Genomic DNA, 12,032 nt, shown 5'->3' on the forward strand with positions numbered 1-12,032 from the left:
AGGATGGTCATGTCCTGGGTCTTGGGCGAGTTCCTGGGATGGGCCACCAAGTGAGGGTCCTTGGCTTCACGCAGAAAAGATTTCAAGAGTGGGCCATAGTAAAGTGAAAGCAAGTTTATTTAGAGAGATACACATTCCATAGGCAGAATGTGGTCCTTCTCAGAAGGTGACAGTGGCGCCGAAATATGGAATGGTTAGTTTTTATGGACTGGGTACTTTCATAGACTAACAAGTGGGAGGATTATTCCAACTATTTTGGGGGAGGGGGGGATTTCCAGGAATTGGGACATTGCCTACTCTTTGGCCTTTTATGGTCAACCTCGAGACAGTCATGGCACCTGTGGGTGTGTCATTTAACACGCTCATGTGTTACAGTGAGTGTATAATGAGGCTCAAAGTCTACCGGAAGTTGAATCTTCCGCCATCTTAGGCCTAATAGGTTTTAACCAGTTTCTGTTGTATCCTCAACAGCTAATGGTTGTACTCTGCCCCCTTCCCTCCTTTCTCACTTTTAGGACTTACATTTAAGTCTTTAATCCACTTTGAGTTTATATGGTGTGAGAAAGTAGTCCAGTTTGATTCTTTTGCATATTGCTCTATGGGGCTCAGCAGTGTGCTCCTCTCTGGTCATCAGAACGATATGCTCTAGGGGTGCCCCCTATGTGTACACCCTTCTGTTGTGGTGGGCTTGACTACTGCGGGCTCTTGGTAGGTGAGGCTGGCCCCTATCCTGATTGACTGCAAGGCAATGCCTCCAGCAGTGGCTGTGGGCTTGCTGGAGCATGGGGTAGTCTTCCCTTGAGGCTATCTGCATGGTCCAGGGGTTATTGGGGCCACTTCTGCTGCTGAAGTGTTGGGGCAGGTGCCTGGTGCTAATAGACTAGATGGAGGGTGACAAAAGGACACTTGCCAGCAGCAGTGTTATTAGGGAAGAATGAACTCCCCAAAATGGCTGCCACCAATGTCTCTTTTTCCAGCGGGGAGTTCCAGTTGCCTCTTTCCTCTCCCGGAGGCTCTCCAAGATGAGCCAGTGGGTCCAACCCAGGCTCTTTTCAAACTACTGATTCTGTGCTGGGACTTGGGGCATGTGAGATTTTGTGCACACTGCTCTTTAAGAGCAGAGTCTGTGTTTCCTACAGCTCCCTGGCTCTCCCAAACATAAGCCCTGCTGGTTTTCAAAGCCAGATGTTCTGGAGGCTCATTTTCCTGGTGCAGGAGGTGCACGACCTTCGGGCTGGGGAGCCCAGTGTGGTGCTTGGGCCCCCTGCTTCACGGAGAGGACCTCAATGATTGTGATATTTTTCCCATTTGTGGGTTGCCCACCCAGGTGTGTGGGTCCTGACTATACTGCATCTCCATTCTTCCTACCTGTCTCATTGCGGTTCCTTCTTGATGTCTTTAGTTGTGAAAAATCTTTTCTGCTAATATTCAGGCCAAATAGATAGTTGCTCTGTAAGTAGTTGTAATTTTGGTGTGTCCTTGCTAAGAGGTGCGTACAGGGGCTTCCTACGCCACCATCTTGGCTACCTCTTCACAGTTTTTTCACTAAAAAAAAAAGTATGTGTGTTGTATATATCATACAGCTTTATTACACAGAAAAAGAAATGGAAGAACGCACTCCAAATTGCAGCTGCATTAGTGGGAATAGGAAATGAGGTGGGATGGTTTTTATATACTTCTGTGAGCTTTTGAAGCTAAAAAAATAAAATACTAAAACTATTTTTTCAATCATTTGTTTCAAAATGATTGGTTTAGTTTTATATGTTTACAGAAGGTTGCATGAAATGTGAGCATTAAGTTCTCTTATAAAGTAGGTGATAGAGTAGAAAAGAGCACTGGATTTTTAGTGCAGACAACCTGGTTCTAGAAACAGGCCTACTGCACCAGAGTGGTTCTTAGGCAAGAAGTTCATCTCAAAGAGTTTGCTTCCTTGTTGAAAAAATAAGAGTGCTAACATGATGTTTGAATGGATAATGTATGTGAAGTCACTTTGAAAACGTTAATGCAATATTGAAGCATATAAACATTAATGCTCATGTCATGGTAATACTGTTTGTTAAAGAAATTAAATTTTTACTTTTTGGAAACCTCCCAATTTCTAATGTCAAAGGTTTGTTTATCATGGCACTATTTCTTTTTAACCTAGAATTGAACACCTCAACTGAACTTAAAGGAGAAATTAAGTGCAATATTTTGAACTGCATTTAAACGAAGATGAGATAGAAGACAGAACTGTTATAAATATGTAAGTTTTATTATACAGACAAACGAAGGATTCAGCTCTGTTGTACTGTATTCTTTTTTTTTTTTTTTTTTTTTCGGTACGCGGGCCTCTCACTGTTATGGCCTCTCCCGTTACGGAGCACAGACTCCGGACACGCAGGCTCAGCGGCCATGGCTCACGGGCCCAGCCGCTCCGCGGCATGTGGGATCCTCCCGGACCGGGGCACGAACCCGTGTCCCCTGCATCGGCAGGCGGACTCTCAACCACTGCGCCACCAGGGAAGCCCTGTTGTAATGTATTCTTAAAAATTCCTAGCTTCTATGTAATTCTCTAATTATGGAATTTTGTTTCATTATATTGAACTACTCCTGATTTCACCATGAAAATCTGACCTGGAACTCAATTTACAGAAATACTGCAAATGAATTTACAATTAAATTGGAATGTTGGTATATTAATATGATACAATTTGGTTGATTCCCATTTTTTTCCATATTAAAGATTATTCTGAACTCGAAATCTTTTAAATAAATGAGACTGAAACCCAATGTGGTTACGTCTGAGTATGTTATCTGTGTAACAACCAAATATTTCTAGAGACTGTTCTATTCTCCCTTAAGCATTTTTTAAAATGTTGCCTTCTCTGATCTAGTTATTGAGAAATTATTTAATAATCACAGTTTTTTTCCATGCATTTCTTTTTTTATTTTAATTTTATTGGAGTATAGTTGATTTACAATGTTGTGTTAGTTTCAGGTGTACAGCAAAGTGATTCAGTTATATATACATATATTCATTCTTTTTATAGATTCTTTTCTCATATAGGTTATCACAGAATATTGAGTAGAGTTCCCAGTGCTATACAGTAGGTCCTTATTGGTTATCGGTCTTATACATAGTAGTGTGTGTGTTCAACCCAAGCCCCTGATTTATTCCCCCGCCATGTTTCCCCTTTGGTAACCATAAGTTTGTTCTCGATATCTATAAGTCTGTTTCTGTTCTGTAAATAAGTTCATTTGTATCTTCATTTTTAAAATTAGATTCCACACGAGTGATATCATATATTTGTCTTTCTCTGACTTACTTCACTTAGTATGATAACCTCTAGATCCATCCATGTTGCTGCAAATAACATTATTTCATTCTTTTTTATGGCTGAGTAGTATTCCATTGTATATATGTACCACATCTTTTTTACCCATTCCTCTGATGATGGACATTTAGGTTGCTTCCATGTCTTCGCTATTGTAAATAGTGCTACAATGAACATTGGGGTGCGTATATCCTTTCAGATTATGGTTTTCTCAACCGCAGCTTTTAAATTGAGATCCCAATTCTACTACTTAGTTTCTCTGTGTCTATAGGAAAATTATGTAAATGTTTTAAGCCTCACTTTCCTCATCTGTAAAATGGGGATAAAAGTAGTATCAACCTCTCTGAACACAATATCTCTGTGCCAATCACTGCTTAAGTAGTATTGCCGCATTTTACAGATGTAGAATTTGAATGCTTAGTAGCTAAATCCACCCAAGATCATACAGCTAATAAGAGGTAGAAGTAGGATTTTGTCCCAGATTTCCCTGACACCAAGCCCAAAGTTTTATAGTTTTGCTCCCTCTTCGGAGAGTTTTTAATGGTTTCATATGTTTCTACCAATCTCTGGGAACCGTGGTCTATATTACATTTTAGCACAGAATACTGCTGAATAGGAGTAGACCACCATAGGTTCCTGTATGTATTAGTGTTTTTAGTGGTTCATAAATTTTATCCAGGGGCAAAGGATTGTTGTTCATTTCCAAAAGTGTGTAATTGTCTGAACCAGAAAGGGCTTAACTCTGTCATGTACCACTTCACTCTGTGAAGCCTCTTTTTTTTTACTTTTAATCAATAGAATAATTAATATTCCTAAAAGGAAGTTGAGGTGATCAGAATAAATGTGTACATTTTTAATAAAAATTAGTCCTGTTAATTGCATGGGTAGTGCGCAGATTTTATAGAAAAAGAACAGATATCAAAATGAGGTGGTTTCCATCTTCAATATTCCTTGAGTTAAAATAACATACTTAATATGAACTCTAACAGAAATGGAAAGTATATTTCTATGGTACCTGTCTTTATTTATTAAGAAAAATCCAAAATCAACAATTATTTTTTAATGCCTGTTTAATTTTATGTCAGATGCTATGGTAGGTGCTAGAGACACATATGTGTATTCTTCAAAACCATTAACAGGTATTGTTGCTCTTTCCTCTCCTCTCCTCCACTCCACTCTTTGCCAAATTAGTTTCTGCTTATCCTTAGGTCCAGTTTAAATGCTACTTCCTTAGAAAGGCCTTTCAGGGCAGTCTCCTCTCCCCACCTATCCTCTTTCCTTAAGCCCTATTCTTTTCTTCTTTGTACTTATTACAATTTTTACCATATAATTAGTTGGATATTTGCTTAATGTCTGTCTCTCCTGCTAAACTGTTCTCCTTCATTCATCATTCATCCATTCAATGGGTATTTATTGAATACCTACTAAGTGTCAAGCACTCTTAGGTGCCCATCTGAGGTGAAGAGAACAGGGGTGGACAAGAAAAGATCACCGTCCTCATGAACTTAACATGCTATTGGGAAGATGAACAAAAATTCATCAAAGAATTTGAAAACATTAAGTGTTATAAGGAAAACAAATTAGGGTAAAAGGATAAGTAGTGACAGGGCAAAGGAGACAGGCTATTTGGTCTATTTATGTAGGTCAGTCAGTGAAAATCACAAGTGGTGAGCAAAAGTCTAAATGATGTAAAGGACTGAGTCTTGGGAAATAGAAGGTAAGAGGTTCCAGGGAGAGGGAACAAGAAGTGAAGCTACTTTGAGATTGAAATGAACTTGACTTACCTGAGAAACTGCAAAAAGTGTGGCTGGCATCAAGTGAACATAGGAGAGGGTGGTTGATACTGCTGGAAAGGTCAGGGCGGTTAAGCTGGTGTTGGAGGATTTTGTTAACGTGATGTGAAGTCTGTGAAGGGATTTGAGCGAAAGAAATATCGAATTTACTTAAAAAAATTCTAGTTGCTTCATGGAGAACAAGCGCCAAGACAGGCTTTGGGGGATGAGTCAGGAGGCTATTGCCATATTCCAGGTAAGGAATACTTGTCATTTGGACTAGGTTGGTAGGAGCAGAAGTGGGGGAAGTGGCCTGTCAAGGTATATTTTGGAGGTAGAATGAAAAAGACTTGCTGAAGAATTGGATACCGGAATGCAATGGAAAGGCAAAAAATCAAATCAAGGTTGACCCCTAGATTTTGGGCTTTCAGAAGTGGGTATATAGTGGTGCCTTTAACAGGGGAAGGGAGGGGTGTGTGTATGGTTGGAGTAGAGTTCTGCTTTGAATGTTAAATTTGAGGTGTTTATTTTTATTGTACATCTGAGTGGAGATGTTGGGTAGGCAGGTGGAGATGTGTGTGTGTGTGAGTGTGTATACACACTCTGGTCTGGCTAGAGACATTTGGAAATTATCCGCTTACAGTTGATATTTAAAAACAAGGGACTATGGTAGTTCCCTGCTGGTATAGTGGTTAGGATTCGGTGCTTTCACTGCCACGGCCCAGGTTCAATCCTTGGTCAGGGAACTGAGATCCTGCAAGCTGCGTGGTGTGGCCAAGATCAAACAAACAAAAACAAACAAACAAGCAAAAAAGAAAGGGACTAGATAAAATGTAGAGAAGTAAAGAGAGCTGGGGTCTGAGCCCAAGGACATTGCAAGATTTAGGGGTCATCAAGAGCAAGGACCAGCAAAGGACTCTGGGAAGGAGCAGCTGGTGAGGAAAACAGTGGCCACCCACTGTTGAATGATAAAATAGGATGAGGATTAAGAATTGACCATTTTTTCACTATTGTATACCTAGTACCGAGTTCAGTTACTGGTACATAATTAGAGCAGAATAATATATATATTTTTGGCTGTGCTGGGAGGCTTGCAGGATCTTAGTTCCCTGACCAGGGATTGAACCCGGGCCCTCGGCAGTGAAAGTGCAGAGTCCTAACCACTGGACCGCCAGGGAATTCCCAGAATAGTGTTTGTTGAATGAATGAATCTTTACTTCTACTCATCTGTTAGATATTTGAGTGTCTCCAAGTTCCAGGTACTATTCTAGGTCCTATAGATTCACAGCATAGTGTTCCCAATAATCATAAATTGTAGTGTGAGCTATATATGCATACAGTACATACATACAAATGCAACAAAATATGTATTTTTAGTTTATGTAACTCTTTTCCCCTCCTTCCACCCTATTCTAAGAAGAATGGGATTGAATATCTGGAGGGACCTTTTTTGGTGAGCAATGATGAATTGGGATATCTAAATTTGGGGCTGTACTGTAGGCAAAGGTTTTGACAAGAGAGAGAGGATGAAGGTGAGGGAGAGGGAGAGGAGTGGTGAGACTTCAGTTGAATTGGACAGGCAGCCCCAGCCAAAGATATCAAATTCAATTAAAACAAAATATGGTGCCAGCTCAACTCACATGGCTGAATTCTGCTGGACAACTGACAGTTTATGAAGAACATTAATTAATCCTATAAGAGGGAGTGGAGAAATACTATATAATCCCGTAAGAGGTTATATCTAATTAATCCTATAAGAGGAGGAGAGAGGGGGTTGGGCAGGGAGAGATAAGGCTCTTAAAGTAAATACTATAAAATTATGACTTCAGCTTCACGATGTGTTGAAATGTTGACCCTTAGAATTATTGCCCTTAAGTCTCTGCCTTTTAAGAAACTCTCAAGTCTTGAATCAGCAGCCCCTACTGGCTAAGAAAAAATATTAGGTATCTTACATGATTCCCGAATCCCTGCCAGAAAAAGAAACAAAAACTCTTGATGGGAGGATGAGGGAATACGTGTGAAGCACTATATGGCATTACACAATTTCTTAAATTTACCTTGTGGTCCTACTTCTCTGGAACTTTGCTGAGGTGGTTTTCATATCTGTACTTGGACTGTGCACTTTTGTACCGTCTCACCACTCCCCCGCGCCCCCCCACCAAAAAAAAAAAAAAAGAAATACAAAAGGAAAGTAAAAGAAAAATCTCTATAGTCCTTTAAGTCCAGTTAAAACATGGAGCCCTTCCCCTATCTAACTGTTCATCAAGCAGTATTCCCATAATGTATCTTTCATTCATTTTATGGCTCTTATGCCATTGTGTATTATAGTCATTTGACGCCATGAAGTTATTTGCCTTGAACTCCAAGACATTGGGAACTATGTTATTTAATGCTCCGCGCGGGAGGGACGCCTGGCATTTAGAAGGCCCTCCATAAGGCTGTGTAACCGGAGCGAAGGTGTGTCGTGGGGACGGCACAGAAACAGGAGATGCAAACCTTTATTCGGAAAAGCTTACGGGAACAACAACAGCACATTTAACAAAGATGTGAAAATAAAACCATGGCTCCACTTCTTACTACAATCTTCTCATTCACTACCGGTGTCTCTGACCCCATTCCCTCCTCAAACCCAAGCTCAAACCAGACTGGGTCTGATTGGCCAATCGGAGCACAACCTTCGGTAATCGCGAGGCCTTCTCCAGCCAACGAGAGACCTGAGCGATTTGGCGGCGGTGAGACTTGCAACCCTCTGGCTGAATCCTGGGGGCGTGGGGACACGTTGGGCGGGACTGAAGTTTGATTGGCAGGTGAGCGATCCGCCTCCTTAGAACGGAAACGCTGCTCGGTGAGAGCAAGGGGGGGTCGTGGGCGGGGCAGTGAAACTAGGGTCAGCCAATGACCGACGCACTACATGCAGAGAGAAAGATAGATCACCAATGGCGGCACGGATGTGGTGCCATGGGCGGGGTTTAGGCCCAAAGCTGTGTAGGAGCAGCGCCTATTACGGTAGTCCTCATCTTCACGGCCAGCGCCTCTTCCTGCATTCATTCGTTTGTTTTTTCCATTCACGAAGGTAGTGAGGCCTGGTTGAAAGCCATGGAGAGCGCTCTGCCTGCCGCCGGCTTCCTATACTGGGTGGGCGCGGGCACCGTGGCCTACCTGGCTCTGCGCATCTCGTGCTCGCTCTTCACGGTCCTTCGGGTCTGGGGTTTGGGTCACGAGCCGGGGGTCGGACCGGGGATCGGTGAATGGGCAGGTGAGTCGAATCGAGGGCCGCCGGCCCCCTCGCTCCTGCTGCGGCTCGCGCGGCTCCCGGCCGGGCCTGGTACGCGCTGACCACTTCGGGGCCCAGCGCTTGGCCTTCCCGTCCCCAGCTCCCCTCTCCTCCATTCTGAGATTCCTGCGTCCCGTATACCCGCCTGTCCCCTAAGCCATTTTCTGGCTTGCTTAGACTTCTAGAGTTTTTAAATACTAAATACATTGCTGGCTTAAGTCAGCGAATCTAAAGGGCCAGTTGGTGGGCGCGGGAGAAATCTGGCCTGAACTCCCTGGGGCTTGTGTCCTTTAAGCCGTTCCGGGTTCACGGAGTTAGTCGCCTTGCTGCTTGCTTCCTTAGTCGCACTCTATGCACCTTAGCTCGCCCCTTATGAGTGTTTTAAGACAAAGTCTTTGGCTTGAATACTGGCCCTGTGCTCAGGATGAAAAGCATTCTGTTGCCTTTTGGGAGGCGAGGGTGGAGGAAGAGGACATAGAATTTCAGAAGACTTTCTGCTCTTTGGAACCTTGGATTCGGCCTAGTTCAGGTAATTTACAAAAAAAAATTGGTAAACTGTTCTGGAGTCCTAATGAGTAGCAAGAATTATTGCTTCTGCAAAACGGTGCTCTTCATGTAGAAATCGGAAATACTTTCTGCAGAAGGACATTTGCAGGAAAAAGTATTCCCAGAAAGAGTGAGCTAAACGAACAGGTCTTGTTCCATCTAGTCGGGGGATTTTGAGGATGGAGGAGAAAGGTCAGATTGGAGAAGTTGGGAAACATCTGAGGAAAGTTTTGCGCTTGTTGTTTTTCTTTTTCCGCCTTTTTTGTTGATTTTCTTTCCTTATTTTTTGTTTCTTTTAGCTTTTTTTTTAAACCGAGGGATGTGCCGTTCTCCGATGTGATTATTCATTCTGCTGTTTTATAATTGAATGTTCACTTCACAAAGCATTTTATTGAATTTTGGAGTGGTTAGGGGTTGCTTTCGGACTAGGCTCGAATAAGGTACACAAATAATGTCACTCCATGTTCTTAACTTTATTCACTCAAAAACATTTCAACAGCTTAGTAGGAAAAACATAATAAATTAACATTTTGGGACAGCAACAAAAGGAGAAAACATCTCCAGTAGGAATGAATATGTGAAGCAGCTATTAACATAATACATATTTTAAAAAGTCACTTAATTGTCTTTTGATCGTTGAAAAAGCAAGTGAAGTGCTCAGCTTGATTATAATCAAGATTGTAATTTCACGGTTGATAAGCTCAAATTCTTGGTTGTCAGGTTTGGAAAACTTGCTTTTTGACTTCTTTTTTTTTTTAATGAAGGCTTTATTTAGGCTGTGTTGGGTCTTCGTTGCTTTGCGCGGGCTTTCTCTGGTTGTGGTGAGCGGGGCTACTCTTCGTTGCGGTGCGCAGTCTCTCATTGCTGGGGCTTCTCTTGTTGCGGAGCACGGGCTCCAGGTGTGCGGGCTTCAGTAGTTGTGGCACGTGGGCTTAGCTGCTCCGACGCATGTGGGATCTTCCTGGACCAGGGCTTGAACCCATGTCCTCTGCATTGGCAGGTGGATTCTTAGCCACTGCGTCACCAGGGAAGTCCGCTTGTTGACTTTTGAACAAGACTCTAGTGCTTTAGGAAATCATATATCAAGATGAATAAGTTTTGTAATTTGTAAGCAAAGACTTATGTTAATAACTTTTTTTCTAACGATCTAAAATTGACCATAGTGGCTAATAACTCAAAGGGACCAAGTCATCTGTATATGAATCCATAGTAAAAAGCCAAGTGATATGACATTGTCATTTCATAAGTATTATTTATATTGAAAAGATTTGGCCCCAGAGGAAGGATGTTTGATAAATTAAGGGCAATGTTTAAAAGATTTGGAAATGAAATTTGAACTAGAACACTGGGATATAACAGAGAGGATCATAGTATCATAAAGTGAAATGTTGTCCAGTTCACTTTTTGGGAAAACTGTCTTTTTTAAGTACTTAAGTGGAAGAAATAATGAAGTTGTTATTTTTAACATTACTTACATGTGGGGGCCTGGATCTTAAAAGAAAATACGTCTTCCTTTATCTCTCCAAATTCAGGGAATCTTTGAAAAACAAGGAAAAACTGAAATAATTTGAAAAACAAACAAGCAGAGATGACACTTGAATAATTAGGATTAAATTGTGATTAAAAATAGGTAATTTGTTCAACGAATTATTAATGTAACCAGGCAAGGGCTCTTGTGCCTGTGGTGCTGAAACCCAGACTGACAGTAAGTGTTTGCAACAAAGTAAGGGTTTATTTGCAGGGCACCAAGCAGGGGAGTGGGAGACAAGCCTCAGATCCACTTCAACTTGGTCTTTGAGTTTAAGGTTCTGTTTTTTTTTCTTTCTTTTTTTTTCTTTTTTCCACGGGAAAGAACAGAGAGGCTGGGGTTAATCATCATAGGGACATTTCTGTGACATTTCCTAATCATAGTTTTGGGAGTGAGGGTGTCTCTGGTTTATGATTCCCAGGCCAGGTGGTCCGTGGCTCAGGGGTCTGTGAGCTCATCTTGTAGTGGAGAAACAACCTGAGTTTATACGTTAATGATGTCATTGACAACAGCAGTTTTAGTACATTAATGATGTTATATGGACAGTGGCAGTTTCAGTCATCTGACTCTGGTTGATTAGTGTTCAGTTAGCACAGGATTGAGGTCAGAGGGGACCAGAGAAGGAATAAAGTTTTGGGTAAAGAGATTAATCATAAACTCAATAAGGGAACTCGGTTTTAGGGCACCTTGGTGTCATTAGGGAGGCATTGCCTAGTTTTTAATACTGATGTTTATTTAACATCTTCCTTTCCATAACCAATTATTTTAAGTATTACATAATAATATGTGTTGAATTGGTAGTATATTTTTATACTTGTTATTCTTAAGTCTCTGTATGTGAGTATGTTTAATTTCTCCCCCTCAGATTTTAGAATCTGAGAGGCAGGGACTGTGGTTCCTCATTTTTTGTCTTTTCCCACAGTAACTGGCATATTGATCAGATATAAGCTCTTCTAGACGTTTAAAAAAAAAAAAAAAAACCTTGGAAAATCCCCGAAATACAGTTGTGCTTTGCAATCTGTAAAAATATTCCATACCACAGATTTCTTAGTCTAGTAGGTTTTTAAGACCATCCATTACACGGCCCATCCTCTAATTTATCTCCTTCATCTTCTAATCAAGAGCTGGGTCATTCCTTCCCTAGTTCTCTCCAGTAGCAGTCCCACTCAAGTGAATTACGCTGATTTCACTAGGTCCCTAGCAGGTGGGTTTAGCCAATTTAGGAGGTGAGGCTCTCTTGCCTGCCATTGTCATGTGATACTTTCTGTATCTCTTCCAAGAACAAAGAGATCCTGTGAAAGTGGAGCTTCAAGTTGTTTGAAGGTCACTGTAGCAAGTAATGAAAAGAAGATTGCTAACAGAGGTGGTCAGTTTGTGCTAAGAAGAGAATAGTCCTTGCTGTGGAGCAACAGAGAATGTAATCTGTAGAATTTGGTTTGAGCGTAGACACATTTTGCCTTTATTTGAGCAAGTTTCCATCATTGGAGTTTATCTGAAATGACTGATATAGAAATAAAGTGGGGACTTCCTTGGTGGCGTAGTGGTTAAGAATCCGCCTGCCAATGCAGGGGACACGGGTTCAAGCCCTGGTCTGG

At 41.5% G+C, this 12,032-nt stretch overlaps 1 protein-coding gene across 2 annotated transcripts in view; it reads left to right on the plus strand.

Moving 5' to 3' along the window:
* The first annotated feature begins 8,107 nt into the window (after positions 1 to 8,107).
* HSD17B12 (hydroxysteroid 17-beta dehydrogenase 12) overlaps positions 8,108 to 12,032 on the plus strand; it is a 165,799-nt gene continuing 161,874 nt past the window's right edge. The window contains exon 1 of one of the 2 annotated variants that reach the window (XM_029207055.1): positions 8,108 to 8,345. In XM_029207055.1, coding sequence (XP_029062888.1) covers positions 8,186 to 8,345 — 160 coding nt within the window. In that variant the 5' untranslated portion in view covers positions 8,108 to 8,185. The other variant, XM_029207053.1, reaches the window with a different exon arrangement.

This window comes from Monodon monoceros, unplaced genomic scaffold (assembly GCF_005190385.1).
Source record: "Monodon monoceros isolate NGI ecotype Baffin Bay Population unplaced genomic scaffold, NGI_Narwhal_1 Super_Scaffold_7, whole genome shotgun sequence".
NCBI classification, from domain to species: domain Eukaryota; kingdom Metazoa; phylum Chordata; class Mammalia; order Artiodactyla; family Monodontidae; genus Monodon; species Monodon monoceros.